The sequence below is a fragment of the Stomoxys calcitrans genome, chromosome 1, assembly GCF_963082655.1.
Source record: "Stomoxys calcitrans chromosome 1, idStoCalc2.1, whole genome shotgun sequence".
In the NCBI taxonomy this organism is placed as follows: Eukaryota; Metazoa; Arthropoda; class Insecta; order Diptera; family Muscidae; genus Stomoxys; species Stomoxys calcitrans.
Genome location: NC_081552.1, coordinates 208,114,579 through 208,136,120, shown reverse-complemented (window position 1 = coordinate 208,136,120; position 21,542 = coordinate 208,114,579). Strand labels below are relative to the sequence as shown.

Below are 21,542 nucleotides of genomic sequence, written 5' to 3'. Positions count from 1 at the left end.
TCATGCGAATCTTAACAGTCGAGCACTTTCTGTGTTTTAATCGCCAAGGAGTCTCAATTTACGGGAAATCTGCAAAAGCGGACCAAGACCCCTCAGTGTTGTTGTTGTAGCCGTTTGTTATGTTCTTTCTTTCGTCTGTGAGATTCTGTTGAGTGTCAAGATACAGGAACTCGACGACTAAGATGGGATGCGTCCAGAGGGATCAGGGCCTGAGTCGCATATGTCTGGCTGGACAGTTAAACAGGTGACGTTTGTCGTGTGATCCCTGCTCACAATCGGGACATACATCTTGCACGTCGGCATCAAACCTTGCTCTGTAGGAGTTCAGGCGGCTGCATCTGCCGGATCGTAATTGAGCCAGAACTACTCTGGTTTGCCGGGGGAGGTCAATTTTTTTAGGTGCAATGGAAGGCGGTCGTTCTTCAAGGACTACATACACCAGGTAGCTATTTACCCTGCTACCGTGTCTGCATGAATGTTGTCTAGACACGCTTGATATGCCACTTGATCTAGAGGTTCTCTCTTGGTCTGAACCTCACGCTCCAGATCATGTAGATCTACCTTAAGGCTTCGGGGCGGTTGATATCTATCCACAAGATGATGCTTTGGATGGTCTCTGCGATAACAGAGATAGTCCGTCGCAATGCGGAGGGTGGCATTCTGACAGATCTGAATATTATTCCACTGCGTGTCACCACACTGGCGCTGCATAACTTATAACAAGCCGACCAATTGCTTTGTACGTGGTCAACAAGGTTTCTTTGTCAGCACTCCTAGTGCTGCCAACAAGTGACTTGAGGACCTTGTTTCTATTGCAAATCGCTGTTGCATGTGGGGAGAATGTGTAAGAGCTGACAAATATGACGCCAAGTATTTTGGCACACTTGATAGTCGGAATCATTTCTCCATAGTACAGAAGGCTGATTATTCACCTCAAGCGTATTTGTATTGAACAATGTGGGTGAAAATTTGGTGGCAGAAATCTTCAGATCTCTTGCAGCGAAATATGAGGCAAGTTTCTTGAGGTAGACGTTTAACCTATCACAGGCCCATTGAGGGGTGGGGGGCCTGATGCAGAGATAGTACACCCCGTCTGAAAGGGGTGGAATGGAGGATAGGTTGAGAGTAAACAGTGCTGGGATATCACCCCGCCTTGGGGAACTGCTTTTTCACTCTACTGTGCGTCGACTTCTTATCCCTAAATTCCACAAATGACTGGCAACCACACAGATAATTCGCGACCCAGCGTTTCAGCCTTGGCTGGAGAGACGTGTTGGTGATGTCCTCATCGAAAGCCTTTGATAGGTCCAATACCACGATGGCCGTCGTATCACATGGCCTGGGCTGATTGAAGGCACTGCAAATATGTGTGAAGATGGAATGCACAGCAGTTGTTGTGCTGTGCAATCTTCAGAATAAAAGCTGATGCCCGGCGAATGGATATTTTCTTATGAGGCCCGGCAGGAATAGTCTCTCAAGCGTCTTGGCTACTGGTGAGAGAAGGGATCTATACGACTCCCCCAAACTCAGGTCCTTTCTAGGTTTCAGTATCGGTATCACTCTGCCCATCTTCCAGACATCGGGTACAATAAGAGTGTACAAAGACAGGTTGAGGACAGTTGTAAGGTACTCGATTCCAGGTAGATCCAGATTCTTCAGCTTCAGTGTAGAGATGTTGTCATCCAACTCCTTGGATGACGTTGGGCCACAGATGATATTCGTAACTTCGTCCACGGTAAATGGTGATGGCTGTTTATCGACTCGGAGACCACAGATACGACGAAAGGCTCTCCTCCTAGCCCAGTCACTCTCGAAATGCACATTAATTGACGGTTGAACAACCTGGCGCATTTCTTCGGATTAGTCACGGTTTCATCACCAAAAGTGACTGAGGTTCTGTCATCCCGTCTACCGGGGTTCGAGAGTGTCTTAACAATAGACCACAGCTTACCTAAACCGGTGCCTAAGTTACATTGCTCCAAGTGTTCCAGCCACAAATTCCGCTGTTCGTTGACTACCCTGTTTATTTCCAGATTCAGCTCACTGATTCTGGGGTAAGTGAGGTCCATACAACGAATCCCATCACGCTCGTCTGCGAGTACCCCTACCAACACGGGGATATAGGGCCGCACTTAGGGTATTCGACCTGCTTGTACAAGGCGAGCGGCTGCTGCTTTAATGTCTCGGAATTTCCTCTCGCAACTAGCACATCTGAGGGGGGTGACAGTTTACTGAAGCGGCGATTGGTATACTCTCTGAAGCCAGCCCAATCGGCCTTCTTGTGATCGATAAACATTCGGCGCTCAGAGGTTAAAAAGTCGGGTGGTCGGTCGATGGTAAGAATTATGGGGAGGTGGTCTGATCCCAAAGAAATGATTGATGGCCAGTTGCGACACTCAGGAGATCAGGGGATGCTATGGAAATGTCTGGCAAGCTACTGAAACTCCTCGTTATCTTAGTGGGGGCATCCTCATTCACCGTGAAAAACGTGGAGCCTTCAATCTGAACTGCCAAAGCTATGCGTCGCTGGTTGTTACCAAGGGGAAAATGCCATGAGACGTGATGTCCATTAAGATCTCCTAGAACAAGCGGATTATGGCCAGACAGTAGGCCACAACTACCAACCGGCGGTATGTACACATTGTATAGCTCTATCTCGGCTGTACCAAACTTAACTGCTATCCCCATACACTCCATGTTGGGGTCAGCTTCAGGCGCAGGCCAATCTCCCACTTAAGCGATTCTTACGTAGCACATTGTATCCATGACATCTGTGCAGGCTGCAGGTGTTGGTCAGCTTTGTCTTCTGGATCGCTGCAAACAATATGCTCTTCCGACTCATAAAATCCATTACCTCGTCGATCTTACCTCGGAGACCATTGCAAGAAGGATACACTTCCCGCCCCATGCACAACACAGGCTGGACCTTTGAGCTCCCATCGGTGTAGTGCTCATTATCACGAAAAGCTTAGTTCCTTAGCGTCCACAGGTTACGAATAGTGGAATGCTCCAGAAGGAGTAACTGCAACTGCAGTCGCGGACAATCAGCGGCATGGAGCGGAGAGTCTCAGTGAAAGGCCGGTATGCCTATAATGCTCGATAAGACAAGGCGAGTTATTGGCGCCTTTAAATAATCAATGGTCATCATGTTCCCGCGGCGATCGGACCTTTGGACCGGAACTAGCTCTCTCACCTACGGGAGCTTGACGAGCTTCGCCATATCCACATAAAAATGTGGCTACAACAACATCTGTGTGGTGTTCATTATTATCACTTATCGCAGCTTAGCTGCGAGCTACCTTGCGCATCCACAGGTTGTGGATAGTGGAATGCTCCATAAGGAGTAACTGCTACTGCAGTCGCGAAAAATTGGCGGTATGGAGCGGTGAGTCTATACTGAGGGTATTCGATGAACGCTATGACAAGGCGAGTAATTGGCGCCTTTAAATAACCAATGGCCATCATGTTCCCTCGGCGATCGGTCCTTTGGATCGGAACGAGCTTGCTTACCTTGCTCACAGCAAGATCGGAAATGAACCCACCGCATGCACCGGTTACACCTAACCGACACCGACCGATGATGGAGGTGGTTTTGGCAAACCGAACAGAACCGGGGTCTGGGGTTCTTTTCAGTCCCGGAACGGAACCAGAAGCGTGCGGAGAAGTCACTCTGGGATGTGCCTCTCCCATGAAGAAAAGAGGACGAACACGTACAATGAGGGAGCAGCCCTCATTCCATCGTGTCAATCCGGTGCGTACAACCGGCTGCCATGGGATTGTTGGTCCACGGTAAAATTCGTCTCGAAGACCGCGCATACGACGTATGACCCTCCTCCTATCCCAGTCACTCCCGCAATGCACAATAAATTGAGGGCGCATCTCTCCGAATCAGTTACAATTACGTCGCCAAAAATGACCGAGGTCCTGTCGTCCCGTCTACTGGGGTTCGAGAGTGACATAACAGTAGATCACAGCTGGCCTAAACCTGTACCTAAGTTACATTGCCCCAAGTGTTCCAGCCACAAATTTCGCTTATGTTCGTTGACTACCCTGTTAATTTCCAGATTCAGCTCGCTGATTCTGGAGTTAATGGGGTCGCTGCAATGAATCCCATCACGCTCGTCTGCGAGTAGCTCTGTCTGCGTTCGGAAATTGGGCTGCTGCGTTAAAGATGTCTCCGAATTTTCTCTCGGCAAATAGGACATTCGAGGGGGTGTCAGTTCACTGAAGCGACGATTGGTGTACTCTCTGAAGCCGACCCAATCTGCCCTCTTTTGATTGATAAGCGTCCAGTGCTCGGAGGTTATGAAGTCGGATTACGTCGCTCAGGTGATCAGGGGATGTAATGGAAACGTTTGGCGAGCTGCTGCAACACGTACACTGAGGTGGCAGCCCTGGCCGATGACGAGGATCGCTACCTCCACATGAAAATGTGGTTACAACAACAACAAGGATTCTTTCGGATCAATGCGCTGCGCACAACCGGCTGCCATTGAGATTTTCTCACGGTATTTGACTGTTTACCATGGTGTCCATTATACGCTCCACAATTGGATAAAGCATTCCAAATAGACGATGTTCCCAGTTTATGTCTTGAATTAACCACCACTACTGTGATGTCGCTTGCTGTCGCTCTGCGGCAAGCCGTTCAGACTTTGCATTCATCTCTACACTCATTGATATGAGAGAAGTTACTACGCTCCTGCTTAATGGAATGTTCAAGGGCAAATTTGCAATTTGTCACAGGGGTGCAAAAGCTTTACAATTTCTCCACTTATACTTACATCCTCCTCCTTGTGTTGACAAAGTGGTGAAATTATACATTGCTGTGGTGGAGCCAGCATTGTTGTGGGCCGTAACCTTAAGTTGATACTTGGTACCAGGCTGTAAATCACTAACGGTGTAAATACGTTCAGTCGATGGAATATGATTGGAGACTACGGTCCAGGTTGATCTATTCAGGAGACAAAAGAGATTTTTAGATTTTCTCATCAGGCAACTTCCAACCAGACCACCTCACTTACCTTCCATACATTCTGGATTCAATCATAAAATACAAAATTCCACAACCACCATCTCCCCAAGAGTCTAGCCAACAGGTAACACTGGTCGAATTATTCGTTATCATTTGCGAGTGTTTGGGCTGAACCGGAGGATTGCCCTTGGTATGGGTATTGACAATGTCACAGGGCAAACCGGTGCCAATTTTGTTAAAGGCTGTGATGTACAACTGATAACGAGTGCCACACCATAAATTGCTTAGCAGATGGGAATAGGATTTGGCATCCACCTGCAGTTCCTCCCAGTCGCCATTGTCTCGCTTATAGTTGATGACATAGCCCAGTATGGGACTTCCTCCATTATTATTATCCGACCACTCTAGCAGCAGGCTATCCGAGTAGGCACTGATCACCGTTAGATTGGGGGCTTCCGGTGGCACCTTTACCACCACACTATAGACAATTTCATCTTTGCCCCATGTATTCTCAACACTGCAAGTATAGTTGCCAGCATCGCCAGATTGCACCTCGCGAATATTCAAAGTGCCATTCTTGGCAATAGTTTTGCGGGCACTTGTCTCTAGATTATGGCCATCCAAACGCCATATGGTTACCGGGGCTGGAGAGCCCACTTTGCGACAAGTCAATTCTAGATTCTCTTTCCACGGTGTAATCACACGCTGGCTAAAGGAGACAATACGAGCAGGTACCTTATTATTGGGAGGCACTGTGACCACATCGGTCTTTTCACCTTCACCCATTTTGGTGGAGGCGGTTAGCCAAAATTGATAGGTGGCCGATTCCTGGGTACGTTGAGTCTCATGCATTTCCACATAGGGACCCAGTATGCGTTTGTGGGTGCCCTCTTCGCGGCCACCCTCCAGCATGGACATGTAGAAAGTGTAGCCAATCTGGCAAATGGAATGAGAGAAAAAAAAATCTTAATAAAATTGCTCGGGTAACACTAGAACCCTACTTACAATATCTCCATTGGGAAATTGTGGTGGCAACCATGAGACGATTATTTTTGTACTTGATGCCGGTATGGCTTTAATTGAGTGTGGTGCAGAAGGAACTAAAATTGTGAGGAAAAAAAGGTTTCGTTTTTTTAAATCGATTTTTTTCGTTTTGGTGTTATCAGTAAAGGCTTACCATCCTCGTGAGTTCGGCAGTAAAATGGTTTAGTCTTAACTCCATCACCCACTTTAGTATAGGCCAATACCCAGACAGAATAATTTGTAAATTTACTTAGACTTTCTAGAGTAGCGTATTGATTATTTGATTTCACAACCTCGGGATCTTTTTCTGAAATGAAAATGGAATAAAATTGCAAATATTTAATTTGTACCAGCGTGTTTGCCTTCAAAAGTCTTCTTTGCTGGAGCTTCCTCATCCATTCTGACAACATGCCCTAGCCAACGCAGTCGTTGTATTTTGATGCGTGTAACTATGCTATCGTCGTCATACAGCTCGTGGTTCATGCGTCGCCTATGTTCTCAATTAGCGCAAACTGGTCCATATATTTTACGAAGAATCTTTCTCTCAAATACTCCAAACACTGCCTCATCTGGTTTCTCAAGTACCCATGCTTCAGAGCCATATAACAGCACGGGTAGTATCAGTGCCTTGTATAGTGTGATCTTCGTCTGTCGAGAGGTGACCTTGTTTCTAAACTGCTTACTTAGTCCAAAGTAGCATCTGTTTGCCAGTATTATTCTTCGCTTAATCTCAAAACTGGTGTCAATCGTTTCGGTTACAGCGGTGCCCAGGTAGATAAAGTTACTGACTATCTCAAAGTTGTGGTTCCCAACTTTCTCTTTTTCTGCTCGGTTGTGCAAGGGTTTTTGGGAGTTGAAAGCATCCATTTCGTCTAACCATCCATTTACTGCCAGACCCATTTCCCTGACTCTCTTTCGATTCTTTCAAAGGCTGCCGTTACTACTTCCGGTGACCGAGCTATGATATCGATGTCGTCGGCATAGGCGAGTAGCATGCCGTGATTAGTCTGCCATATCTATTCATATCTGCAACTCGCATAATCTTCTCCAGCAGGATATTAAAGAGATCAAACGATAGGATGTCTCTTTGTCTGAAACCTCGTTTGAAACTAAGTGGTTCCGAGAGATCCCTTCATATTCTTGCTGAAGAACACGTATCAGCAAATGCCATCCTGCAGAGTCTTATATATTTTACAGGGATACCAAACTCAGACATGGCTTCAAATGCGGCTTTTTAGTTAACAAAGAGATGGCTGGTGTAGATGTGTCCCTCTCGGGTCTTTTCCAGGATTTGGTGCAGTGTGAATATCTGGTCTAGGGTGGAGTTGACAATTCTAAGGCCACATTTTGATAGGACCCAAATATTTCCTTGACTTTAGGTTTTAACCTTTCACACACTACGCTCGGGAGTATGTTGTATGCGATGGGGAGGAGATTTATTCCTCTGTAGTTGGCACATTCCGTCTTGTTTCCTTTCTTGTGTACGGGACAAAGTGTGCTGAGGTTCCAATTATCGGGTATGGGTTCTTCTAGCCAGATAGCGCAGATAAGCTGATGCATACACCTCATCAGTGTTTCGCCTCCGGTCTTAAATAGTTCGGCGGGTAACCCGTCGGCTCCTGCTGCCTTGTTGTTCTTTAGTCGGGTCATTCTGACTTGGAGGTAAACATCATTTACCATCATCAGGGGTTAGTTCTGCGGTATCCTCTTCGCCGCCAACGTTTTCCATATCTTCAGCATGTTATCTGTGTCAGTTACCAGATTTCCTCTTTTGTCTCTGCAGTAGGATGTGCCTGCACCAAAGCCATCGGTTTGATGTTTAATTCTTTGGTAGAATTTCCGGACTTCATTCTGACTCCTGGACATCTCAATTCGCTCACACTCACGTCTTTCCATTTCCTGTTTCTTTCTGCGGAATAGACGTTTCTCCTCTCTTCGTTTCTCCCGATATCTCTCCTTCATCTGGCGCGTTGCTACTGATTGCAGGGTTGCTCTATATGCCGCATTTTTGTCTTCAGTAGCATTTCGAAACTATTGGTCGTACATGGGTTTCTAGGGGGAGACTTGCGGTAACCAAGTATGGATTTCGCGGCATTTTCCATGGAGTGGGCCATAGTTTGCCACTGCGTCATTACATTATCTGAACAAGGAGTACTTTCTTCCAGCAGGGTCAGTCGAGAGGAGTATGCCGTTGCCATGTCTGATGTGTTTGCAGCTTTTCAATGTCTATCTGCCGTGCAGTGTCACTACGTACTTTCCTCGCCATGTTTAAACGGGTGCGAACCTTTGCTGCAACAAGATAATGATCGATTATCTCGATCGTACATCTAGCACGCTGGATGAATGCCTTCCATCGATCACATTGTGATCAATTTGGTGCCTCGTATTTTGATCGGCTGACAGCCATGTGGTGAAATCTAGTACTACTAACTACCATGTTTTTTTTTTGCCGCGGCGAAATCTATTAGCCTCAAACCTTTTATGGGACGTTATCTCGTGAAGGCTAAACTTTCCGACTGTTGGACCAAAGATGTCTTCCTTCCCTATCTTTGCATTAAAATCTCCCAGATGGTTTTTAATATCATGGGCGGGGCAGCGGTCATATCCCCTCTCTAGCCGCTTGTAGAAAATATCCTTGGTCTGCTCGCTCTTGTTTTCCGTCGGGGCAAGGGCACATAAAGGTCTGATATTGAAGAATTTGGCTTTTATGCGAATTGTGGCTAACCTCTTATCCGCCGGAGTATAGCTTGAGACAGGTTGTTTCAGTCTCCGACTAACCACAAATCCACAGCCAAATGCATGCCTCGTCTCATGGAGGCTATTGTATGGTTCGTCATTGTGACGTCATTGCCAGTCCATCACACTTCCTGTAAGGCGGTAACATCTGCCTTATACTTCTCCACTACATCCGCCAGCGTGTATACTGCACCTCCCCTTTGAGAGTGCGGACATTCCAGGTGCAGATTCGCAAATCATGGTCCTTTTTTCCGAGACCCCAGAAGGTATATGTAATCTTGATCGTCATGACATTTTAAGTCAATCTAGTCTTGTCCGTCCCTCCGTCTATCGAAAGAACGCTAACTTTCCAAGGAGTAAAGCTAGGCGCTTAAAATTTAGTACAAATACTTCCTATCAGTGTAGGTCAGTTGCCATTGTAAATGGGGCATATCGGTCCATGTTTTGATATAGCTGCCGTATAAACCGATCTTGGATTTTGAGTTCTTAGGCCTCTAGAGGGCGCTATTATTATTCGATTTGGCTGAAATTTTGAATGAGGTGTTTTGTTATGACTTCCAAGAACTGTGCTAAGTATGATTTATATGGGTACATAACCTGGTACAGCTGCCATATAAAACGATCTGAGATCTTGACTTTTTAGGCCGCTAGAGGGCGCAATTCTTAATCGATTTGGCAGAAATTTTGCATGAGGTGTTTTTTTATGACTTCCAAGAACTGTGCTAAGTATGGTTCAAATCGGAACATAGCCTGATATAGCTGACATATAAACCGATCTGGGATCTTGACCTCTTGAGCCGCTAGAGGGCGCTATTGTTATCCGATTTGGCTGAAATGTTGTACAACGGCTTCTCCCATGACCTCGAGCATACCTGATACAGCTCCCATATAAACCGATCTACATATTTTACTTCTTGAGCCCCTAAAGTTCGCAATTCTTATTCGAATTGGTTGAAATTTTACACAATGACTTCTACTTCGGTCTCCAATATTCAATTCAATTATTATCCGAATCGGACCATAACTTGATATAACATAGCCATTTTTATCTTCTTTCCTTTGTTTGGCTAAAATGAAATACCGGGAAAAGAACTCTAAAAATGCGATACATGGTGGAGGGTATATAAGATTCGACCTGGCCGAACTTAGCACACTTTTACTAGTTTTGGTCACCAGAAGTCATATCGCGATATCGGTACTTAGGGGGGCCTATATTACAATACTGACCGAATCGGATAAAACTTGGCATTGATGTTGTACGTCGTAAGATAGGTTTTTGGGCCAAATTTTAGTCAAATCAGGTGAAAATTTAGGCTTCTAAGGGCTGAAGTATTCAAATCCGGGGATCGGATTATATGGGGTTTATATCTGTGTATGGACCGATTCGGATAATGCTTGGCATGGATTATGTTGGTTATAACCTAAGTCCTTATTCCGAATTTCAGCCAAATCGCATAAAAATTGAGGCTTCTAAGGACTCAAAAAATAAAATCCGGAGATCGGTTTATATGGGGTCTATATCTGTTTATGGACCAATTCGGATCATACTTGGCATGGATGTTGACATTGTTCCTAATTTCAGCTAATTCGAATGACAATTGAGGCTTCTAGGTGCTCAAGAAGTCAAATGCGGGCATCGCTTTGTATCCGAACCTGAACCGATGTGGCCCATTTGCAATCCCCAACGACCAACATCAAAAAGAGGCATCTGTGCATAATTTCAAACATCTAGCTTTACGAGTTAGATCGCTGTTGTAAGGTCGACAGACGGACGGACGAACGGACGGACATGGCTAGATCGACTCAAAATGTAGAGACGTTCCAGAATATATGTACTTTATGGGGTCGCAGATCAATATTTGGAGGTCTTACAAAATGAATGACTAGATTAGGATACCCCCTTTCTATGGTGGTGGGTATAAAAAGTGTACATACTAACTCGATTTACATCTGGATTGGATAAGTTGGAGATTGGAAGCCGTAGCGCAGAGGTTGGCATGTTCGCCTAACACACTGAACGCCAGGGTTCTAATCCTGGCGAGAACATATAAAAGAATTTGCTATGGTTATCTCCTCCTAATGCTGGCGACATTTGTGAGTTAGCATGCCATGTGAAAACTTCTCCTCAAAGAGGTGTCGCACTGCGGCACGCCGTTCGGACTCAGCTATAAAAAGGAGGCCCCTTATCATTGAGCTTAAATTTGAATCGGACAGCACTCGTTGATATGTGAGAAGTTTGCCCCTATTCCTTAATGGAATGTTCAATGGCAAATTTGAATTGACAGAAAGACGGACAGACATGGGTAGACCCTTCTAGGTTTTTTAAGACGAACAAGAATATACGCTTTTTGGGTCAGAAATGAATGTTTCGATGTGTTGCAAACGGCTTTCATATGGGTAATGGAACATCCATACCAAAGTTCGTGAAAATCGGATGAAAATTATGGTAACTATGCCGTTGTTAGAGTAAATCGAGCGAATTATATATAGTGAAGTAATATCTAAGTCTGAACCGATTTTTGTCAAAACACATTAGTGATTGTCTTTGGGCTAAGTCGTATGTTGAAATTGACAGACGGACAAACCGCACAGAAAGGATTTGCAGACGAATCTGAAGTTATTTCTGAGTCCAATTATACATCGCGACCCAGTGATGCCTGGAGGGGCGATGTCCTCAAATAGCTTGGCATAGCTGACCGTGTCGAATGCTTTCGAGAGGTCCAATGCCACGAGCATCGTATTATCACATGGCCTGGGCTGATTGAAGCCACGGCAATGTGTGCGGTGATGGAATGCAAAGAAGTTGTTGTGCTATGCTGTCTTCGGAATCCATATTAATGCTCGGCGAATGGAAATTCTCCATCTTAATGCTCAACGAATGGAAATTCTCCATTCTGACCGTATCGAATGCTTTCGAGAGGTTCAATGCCACGAGCACCGTACACATGGCCTCGGCTGATTGAAGCCACGGCAAATGTGTGCGGTGATGGCATGCAAAGAATTCCTCAAGCGCCTTTGCTGCTGGTGAGAGGAGGGAGATCGGTCTGTACGACTCCCCAAACTCGGGTCCTTTCTACGCTTCAGTAGCGGGATCACTTTTCCCATTTTCCAGACATCGGGAACTATAAGAGTGTTCAAAGACAGGTTGAGGACAGTTGAAAGGTACTCAACTACAGGCAGATCCAGATTCTTCTAGAGATTCCGTCATGGCCTAACGTCTTGGATGATTTGGCGCTAAGGATGACATTTGTTACATCGCCCACGGTAAATTGTGATGGGTGTCCATCAGTTGGGAGATAACGGATACGACGAAAGGCTCTCCTCTTAGCCCTGTCACTATCGGGTTGCACAATAAATTGACGTTTGAGCAATCTGGCGCATCTCTTCGGATCGATCATAGTAACGTCGGCCAAAGTGGCTGAGGTGCTATTACCCCGTCTACCGGGGTTCGAGATTGACTTAACATTAGATCACAGCTTGCCTAAACCGGTACCTAAGTAAGATTGTTCCAAGTGTTCCAGCCGCAAATCCAGCTTATGTTCGTTGACTACCCTGTTCATTTTCAGATTCAGCTCGCCGATTCTGGTGTTAATGGGGTCCGTGCAACGACTCCCATCACGCTCGTGTGCGAGTAGCACTGCCTGCGCCGGGAAATTGTGCCGCACTTGGGGTATTCGACCGGCTGCTATAAAGCGAGTGGCTTGTGCGTTAATGATGTTTCAAAATTTCCTCTCGGCAACTAGGGGAAATGCCACCCCCGAGGGGGTGAAGCGATCATTGGTAAACTCTCTAAAGCCAGTCTAATCGGCCTTCTTCTGATTGATAAACGTCCGGCGCTCAGAGGTTATGAAATTATTGGGAGGTGGGCTGACTCCAAAGAGATTACGGCTTGCCAGGGAACGTCACTCAGGAGATCAGGCGATGTAATGGAAATGTCTGGCGAGCTGCTGCACCTCATTGTAATCCCAGTGGGGGCATACTCATTCACCGTGCAAAACGAGGAGCCTTCAATCTGCTCTGCCAATCTATGCCCCGCTGGTCATTACCCAGGGGAGAATTACCAGGAGAATGTCATGAGATGTGTTGCGCATTAAAGTCCCCTAGAACTAGACGATTATGGCCAGGTTACAACCCACTTATGTCGGGGTTGTAAGCGCAGGCTTTCCCCTTCCCTTTTTATTATTTTCATTGACGATCTACTGGGTCAGACTTCGAATCCAGTCTACTCATTTGCCGATGACAGTAATCTGAGTCATTCATATTCATTGGACTCTAGGTCCAGTCCTCAAGAAATTGTGGAAAGGAAACGCATTATGGATGAGACGCTCTCCCAGGATTTGTTGGCCATTTCCGAGTGGGGTAGAATGAACAGAGTAGACTTTAACGCACAGAAGACGCAGTGCTGTTTCTTGTCTCACAAACAATTCACTGACCCACTTCAATCGTCGATATCTATCGACGGTATAGATATTGAACAGTCAGATGCTCTTGATGTTCTGGGCATGAAGCTACTACCTACATCAGGCTGAGGATGGAATATAACTCTTTTATATGGGCAGGAGTTTGACCGGGTTCAACGGAGTGCGATATGGGTAGCGTTGTAATGCTCTATCGTTATTTTCATGGCGTGTGTTCCAGGGATATTCGTCTCCTTATCCCTGACATTAGGATGTTCACCAGGAATACAAGACTTGCCAGGAACTCACACCCGTTTGTAATTGATTGGCCAGTCGACCGAACCATGCATTACGGAGAAAATTCATTTTTCGCCCCAACCATTCGTATGTGGAATTGACTTCCGGCTAATGTCTTTCCCACCGACATTGACGTTCAGAAATTTAAGACTAATATCAATAAATACTACTCCCTCTTTCCCCCCTCCAACCCTTAACTTTCCAACGCGATGCACTGCATATATAAGGGACATCCCCTGCGTGTTGTTTATGTGAAAAAAAGATGGGTCTATATTGCACTGAATAGTGGGCACGGAATATCCGGGTATTTACCCATTTATACCCAAAATCTGAGAGCGATCTCCAGACTTAAAGTCTTGAGGCAACAAATTGGTCATTTTCGATCCGATTTGGATGAAATTTGGCACAGTGAGTTCTGGTAGAGCCCTATTCATTTCTGTGAAGTACGCTCCAGGTCGGACTATATTTGGATATAGCTGGCCTAAAGACCGAGGCTAGCTTTATTCCTTCGAAAGTTAGCGTATTTTCGACAGACAGACGGACGGTCGGACGGACGGATATGGCTAGATCGTCATAAAATGTCGCGACGATCAAAAATATATATACTTTATGGGGTCTGAGACGAATATTTCGAGGAGTTACAAACAGAATGATGACATTAGTATACCCCCATCCTATGTTGGAGAGTATAAACATGGAAAATATGTGTTTCTCTATTTGAAAAAAAAACGAAAAGTTCTCCTTTATAGCATGGGACGATCTTACCCCCATCCTTCCTCGGTTGTTATAACATCAAAATACAATTGTCTCTAGACAATAAACCGTAAAAATTACAAAAATTCTTTATCTGTATACTCACCATACAAGTCTTCAGATGATATGTAAAATATTTTGTAGCCTTTAATTTTGCCATTCTGACCATCAACGTCGGGCGGCGACCATGTTACATAGATGGATGTTGAGCTCAAAACATCACACTGGGGGCTCTCGGGTGGTGACGAAGGAACTGCAATGTAATGAAAACAAAAAACACACACACACACATATGAAAATAAAGAAACAAACCGTAAAATGAGAAACATCTCTCCAAAGGCTAGTTAAGGCCATAAGCAATTTAGCAGCAGCTAGAAGTTATTGATGTCAGTGTGTACAGCATGCAGACATCTACATGCACACTCACATTCTATCTCTCTCTCTCTTCCTCTCTGGTAGTGACATACTCGTAAATGAGTTAATTTCCTGCTACAAATACCATTGATTACTTACCATCCTCAAGGGTCTGCACACTGACTTCCTTGGTGGGCGGACCACTGCCCTGGCTGGTGTAGGCTTGTACGATTATATGGTACTCGGTGTATTTGTTGAGATTACTTAAAACGGTCTCACCGCCATAGTGGGAGCGTACCTCGACCGTTTTAAAACTGAAACCCAATGTGGGATTGATTTCCAGTGCCTCAGGCATCAGCGACATCTGATAGCCCACATAGTAGCCCAACAGTATGCCATTCCAGTGGTCACGTTCTGGGGCATCCCAGACAACACTTATCTCGGTGGAACTCTTGGCCTCTGCGCGCACATTGAGAGGTGGTGCTGAGGGCACTTCCTCCAGTGTTGTCACCTGCACCACCTCCGAGAACTCGGACGAACCCAATTTATTTTCTGCTGACATACGTAAGTGATAGGCTTTGGCCGGCTTCAAATTGGCTATGTTGACAACTGTCTGGGAGCCTGTAATGGTGATGTGTTCGGCATTTTGCCAAATGTCTAAGGGCGATAAGAGAAAAACACAACACATTATACTAGTTGTTGTTGTTGTTGATGTTGTTGCTATAGCTAGGAAGGTGAGAAACTGTACAATACAATGTAATCAAGTTCTACTAAAAGTCAACACACAGAGAAGACAACGATTACACGGCCATGGCCAGCACACATGTCTGGTAAACATTAGCAGTGACTCAGCTTCATTGAATGTGAAAATGCACTTGTGTGCAGATTAGACCGACATGTGAGTGTGTGTGTGTGTGTGTGTGTGTGTATAATGCAATCTTAATTAAAATTCTAAAGATGAATTCAATAACAAAAGACTTAATGCGCTTTGTATGCTTGCAAAAGTTGCCAGCAAGTAATATTGGAGATAATATGGCATTCGTTAGTTTCTAGGTAAGGTTGAATAGAGGGTGCAGATATTACTTCGTTCCATGTTGTTATGGACATACACCTAAGCCAGTATTCGGCTTGTTGTGAGCTCTAAATACGAAAAAGTAACCTCGCAAAAGAATATCTAAGCCAGTCCGTGCTATTTACAAAATCCTTAATTGCTTTTCATACCACATCTCTAAGTAGGTTCATGTCTCGTATTGTGTCCCCACCTAAGTGACGTTGTCTGTTAGCCGCGAAACCCAGGGCAATGACATGGGAAATGCTCCAACCTCTCATCATCTTGGCCACATGCCCCACCCATGCTATTACTTGCCGCAGCGATTTTGCATAAATGAGCTCGTAGTACTATGTTATGATATCGAAAGCTATTCTTACTCCCTTTCAGAAATAGCCTCGTCTTTTCACGATCCCGAACTACCCATAGGATTTAAGTTTAGATCGTTAGTTGCTAAGTATTGCCACTTTCTCATAACTTTCAACAGGCAATTATTTAAGTCAAAAGTATGCGGGAGTAGATAACGAATCTATCATACGAATTCACGTCGAAGTATAGGGGGTTACCCCAGCCCCACAAAAACGCCCAAAATGGGCACATTAGCCAATCACGGATATATGGGACTCGGTTTGTTTGTTCTGTATGGACTGAAAAACGGCAGAACCGATTTTATCTAAATGTTCGCATAGTGTATAGGTTGATCTGGAACGAAACAAAGGCTATATAATTTTCGATATTGGAAGGGGGACGAACCCTTATGCAAAGAACAAAATCCAAAATCAAAAGTGGACCGATAAGAACAATATGGGTATCAAATGAAAAGTATGCGGGAGTAGATAACGAATCTGGAATACGAATTCACGTCGAAGTATAGTGGGTTACCCCAGCCCCACAAAAACGCCCAAAATGGGCACATTAGCCAATCACGGATATATGGGACCCGGTTTGTTTGTTCCGTATAGACTGAAAAACGGCAGAACCGATTTGCTCGAAATGTTCGCATATTGCGTAGATTGATCTGGAACGAAACAAAGGCTATATAATTATTCGATATTGGAAGGGGGACGGACCCTCCTATTTATGCAAAGAACAAAATCCAAAATCAAAAGTGCCCCGATGGGGACAATATAGATATCAAATGAAAGGTATTGGAGAGTATACGACGAAGATGGTACTAAAATTTGAGTCTAGGTAGCCATTGGGCCTCCCCTAGCCCAAAACTTCCCCAAACAGACATATTGGACGTTTATTTCAGTATGGGGCTCAAATGAAATGTATTCGGGAGTAGATTTCGAATCTGGCATACAAAATCAGATCAAAGTATAGGGGGTCACGCCACACCTCAAAAACGCCATTAGACCCATTATGACTATATGATACTTGGCAGAACCGATTTTCTTAAAATTTTCATAGATTGTGTACGTTGTATCTGGAAGGAAATATAGGCTTTATAATTTTTAGAGAACGGGTGGAGGCGGACCCTCCCCCTCACCCAAAAATGTCAACAATATCCGAAAGTGGTCCGATGGGCACAATAAGGGTATCAAATGAAAGGTATTGGAGACCAGAAAACGAATTTGGTATTAAAATTTGGGTCCTAGTACCCAGCGGGCCCCCTCACCCCAAAACTCCTCTAAACAGATATATTCGAAGGTCATGTCAATATGGGACTCAAATGAACAGTTTTAGAGAGTAGATTAAAAATATGGCATAAAACATTAGCTCCAAGTAATGAGAGGTCGCCCTCCCCCAAATTCCCCCCCAAATGGGCATATTAGTCGACCATGGCTATATGGGACTCAAGAAAAAGGTATTTGGTAGATTACGAATATGACATTAAAATTTGCGTTCAAGTCAAGGTGGTGCTTTTCCCCATAAAGATACGTCAAATGGGGTTTTTTTGAGCCATTATGACAATATGGGACTCAAATGAAAAGTATTTTAAAGTGTAAAACGAATTTGATATCCAATTTTGGAGCCAAGTGTTTTGGGGTACGCCCTAAAGCGCCCCCTAAACTGAACTTCATTTCCGTTGAGAGAAAAGAACGAATTTAACCCAAAACACCCTCCACATCGTTCATGTTTACCGGCCATGGCAATATGGAGCTCAAATGAAAGGGATTTGGAAGTGCAGCACAAATTTGATATCCATATTTGAATCGAAATGTCTGAGGTGCCATCCCTCCCCTAAAAGCAATTTTCATTACCCTATTTTTTAAAACACCGGGAACCTAGCGGGGCAAACATCTCACACATCAATGAGTGCTTTCCGATTCAAGTTTAAACTCAATGATAAGGGTCCTTTTTTTATAGCCGAGTCCGACCGCCGTCCCGCCGTACCACTTTGGGGAAATTTTTTTAAATGACCATGCATGGCATTGTATCTCGCAAATGTCGCCAACATTAAGATGGGGATAACCATCGCTTTGTTCGATGTTCTCGCCAGGATTCGAACGCGTTCAGCATCAGAGGCTACTATGGCACGAATTCGATATCCGCATACAGGGCGAAGTGGGGACACTTCGCCCTAAAAATATATGAGAGAGTTAAAGAAGGCGCAGCAGAGCGGGCCCGTTTCGGCTAGTCAGACAATAAATGCGAGCTGTATCTTGATCACAAGAATACATGGACAGACAGACAGACTGACGGACATAGCTAAATCGAATCAGGAAGTGATTCTTAGCCGATCGGTATACTTATCGATGGGTCTAGCTCTTCTCCTTGTTAGCGTTGCAAACAAATGCACAAACTTCGAATACCCTGTACCACAGTGGTGGTGTAGAGTATTATTACCCCTTTAGTTACGAGCCTTGTATGGTACTCATATTCATCACAGTCTGGACATTTTAGCACACCATAGAACAGAGCCATGCAACACCCCATGGAGATACATTTCTGAGCCGACCTCTTATCCTTCTGCAGTATCATCATAAATTCCATACGTTAACATATTTTGTTCAGTAAATGCCGATTATTAAACAATTTTCTACAAGTTTCCATTGAGTTATCTACAAAGTGTTTCGGCCTTAATTTAATGCAATAAAAGTTAAATTTCTTCGAAATCAATTCCTAAAATTAAATTTATGGCAATTTGCTGCAGTGCTGAGTTGTTCAAGATAATTGAAATAAAAGCTGGCATATTTGAATGAGAAATTTACATATCAATTATTGTTGACATTTAAATTTGCATTTCAAGATTTCTTTTGACCTTTAATTAATAAATCTTCAACAACATACATCCAAACATACATGAGCATATATAAAGTCTTTGTCTACATTTGAATTGTTTATTTTGAACTGCGTATGCAGAGAAACAATTCTTTCATATTTGTTTTTGTTTTTCCACCCATATAAAACCTTGGCAGTGAGTGGAAAAGCCCTCATGGCCTTAACAACAATTTGAGTAAATCCAATCCCACTCCTTTGGGATTTTTTCCAAAATCAACAAAGAATATTCAATATGAAATAAAGTAAACATTCGTTCCATGATTGTTGGTTGGATGGTACATACCCGATATTTGTTTATAGAAAATGTGATATTCTTCGATGGGACTGTTGCCTGCGAACGGCTGACTCCAAGTCAGCTGAAGGCTTCTCGATTGCTGTGAATTGATGCGTAGATTTTTTGGTTGCTCCGGAACTTCCTGTACAATTAATTGTATCGTCATTTCATCCTGCATGGTAAGAAAGGAAAATATGTTCGATATATTTTTTTTAATAAACGATTACATGTGGAAAATGACAAAATGCTGGAAAAAACAAAAACAACAATGCAGGAAATATACAAACAAGCAAATAATGATTCAAGCCTTAAATCAAACCATGTGAAGTTTGTCTGGGTCTATGTCTATGTACACTTAAGTAATGCTGTGGTAAAAATGTTTTCGTATTTAAAGCAATTTGAAGCACAACAACATCTATGGTGTGGGTGAAGAAAATGCTCAAAATTTAAAAAAAAAATTGTAAATTTAAGCGACAAACAGTACCGGCACCCGTACCGGCACCCGTGGGTGGGCCGGTCCCAGACTCTATCCTAATTGTGCATGCCAAAATCGCAGTCAAGTCTCAAAGACCTTTCATTCGATACCCATGATTTGTGACGTTGGACATTAATGCCCGTTTTGAGAGTTTTTTTGGATTGGGGAGGGCCCCTAAACAACTTGGCCCAATTTGTTGTAACAGATGTGTACTCAGCTTCTAGATATCTTTCGTTTGATACCCATATTATCCCAATCGCTAGGCATGACCTATTGAGAGGTTTTGGGGGGTGGGGAGGCGCCTCAGACACCAAGGAATAAATTTTTATATCAGCATTGGACTCTACCTTTAAATAGCTTTCATTTTATATCCATATTTTCCCAATAGGTAAATTTGTCCTGCTGGGGGTTTTTGGGTGGTGGGGAGGACCATCAGACACAAAAAAAATAAGTTTTTGTCTCAGATTTGTATTCCTTTTTTAAAGTCCTTTTGTTTGATACCCATATTGCCCATCTCGGTGAAAGTGTCCTCTTGGGGCTTTTTTGGGGGTGGGGGACCCCCCGAAATTTAAAAGTGAAATTTGTATACAAAATTCGGGCTCTACTCTTAAATGCCTTTCATTTGATACCCATATTGTCCCAATCAGTGCACATGTCCATTCGGGTGGGTTTTGGGATGGGGCGTCCCCCCTTGATTATTTGACCCCAAAATTGTTTACCTATTTCGTGTTTTTCGGGTACCATCATACAAAATTTCGCTTAAATTGGTGCACGCATCTCCGAGATCTGGCATTATTCAAAATTGGGGTATGGGGGAGGGTCCGCCCCCTCTTCGGATATTTTCGGATATTTGACCCCAAGTGATAAGCATGGTTGTTGGAAGTCTTGACAGCACACTATGTGAAAAATTTTTGCCAAATCGGATGCAAATTGAGGCTTCCAGGGGCTTACGAAGTCAAATCGGGACACCGATTTACATGGGAGCTATATCAGGTTAAAGACCGATTTGAACCGTACTTGAAACAATTGTTGGAAGTCGTAACAGAACACCGCATGCAAAAATTCAGCCAAATCAAACAAAAATTGAAGTCAAATCGGGAGATCGGTTTATATGAGAGCTATATCAGGTGATAGACCGATTTAGACCGTACTTGGCACAGTTGTTGACTGTCATGCCAGAACGCCACATATAAAATTATTAGCAAAATTGGATGAAAATTCCGGCTTCTAGGGGCTCAAGAAGTCAAATCGGGATATAGGTTTATATGGGCGCTTTATCTAAATCTGAACCCATATTGCCCATTTCAATAGTAAGTATCTGTGCAAAATTTCAAGGGATTAGCTTTACGCGTTCAACCGCTATAGTGATTTCGACAGACAGATGGACGGACATGGATAGATCGATACAGAATGTCGAGACGATCCAGAATATATTTATATACTTTATGGGGTCGCAGATCAATATTTCGAGGTGTTACAAACGGAATGACCAGATTAGTATACCCCCATCCTATGGTGGTGGGTATAAAAACGTGCTAAGTTCGGGCGCGCCAAATCTTAAGTACCCATCAAAATTGATTCCGCTAAAATTAAATTTACTAAAAACCAAATGGGGAATTGATTGCGGCTTCTATGGCCCCAAGAAGTCACATCGGGTATCGGTATTTTCTTATCTTCTTACATATAAAAATCAATTAGTGTTCGTTTTATCGGTTTGTTTGTTTTTTTCGTATAGACTCAAAAACAGTTGATCTGGAAGGAAACATAGGCTATATAATTTTTGGATATCGGGAGGGGGCGGACCCTCCCCCTTACCCCAAAAGTACTACCCAAAAATAAAATTGGACCAATTGAGACAAATGGGGGTTCAAATGAAAGGTATTCAAGATTAGAATACGAATTTCATAATTAAAGTAGGGTCCAAGTACCTAGGGGGCCGCCCCAGCCCCAAAACCCCTTAAAATAGGTTTATTTGACGACCA

At 43.9% G+C, this 21,542-nt stretch overlaps 1 protein-coding gene across 4 annotated transcripts in view; it reads right to left on the bottom strand.

The window, feature by feature from the left end:
- LOC106093173 (cell adhesion molecule Dscam2) overlaps nt 1–21,542 on the bottom strand; it is a 324,166-nt gene that overhangs the window by 34,022 nt on the left and 268,602 nt on the right. For all 4 annotated transcript variants that reach the window (XR_009398464.1, XM_059369629.1, XM_059369636.1 and 1 more), the window contains exons 20-26: nt 19,095–19,257; nt 14,695–15,192; nt 14,288–14,434; nt 6,153–6,305; nt 5,981–6,075; nt 5,025–5,911; nt 4,785–4,954 (exon numbers count right to left, since the gene is read on the bottom strand). Coding sequence is in view for 3 of the 4 variants with exons in the window: in XM_059369629.1 (XP_059225612.1) it covers nt 4,785–4,954; nt 5,025–5,911; nt 5,981–6,075; nt 6,153–6,305; nt 14,288–14,434; nt 14,695–15,192; nt 19,095–19,257 (2,113 nt within the window). In the remaining variant the exon portion in view is untranslated. The remainder of the gene's footprint in view (nt 1–4,784; nt 4,955–5,024; nt 5,912–5,980; nt 6,076–6,152; nt 6,306–14,287; nt 14,435–14,694; nt 15,193–19,094; nt 19,258–21,542) is intronic.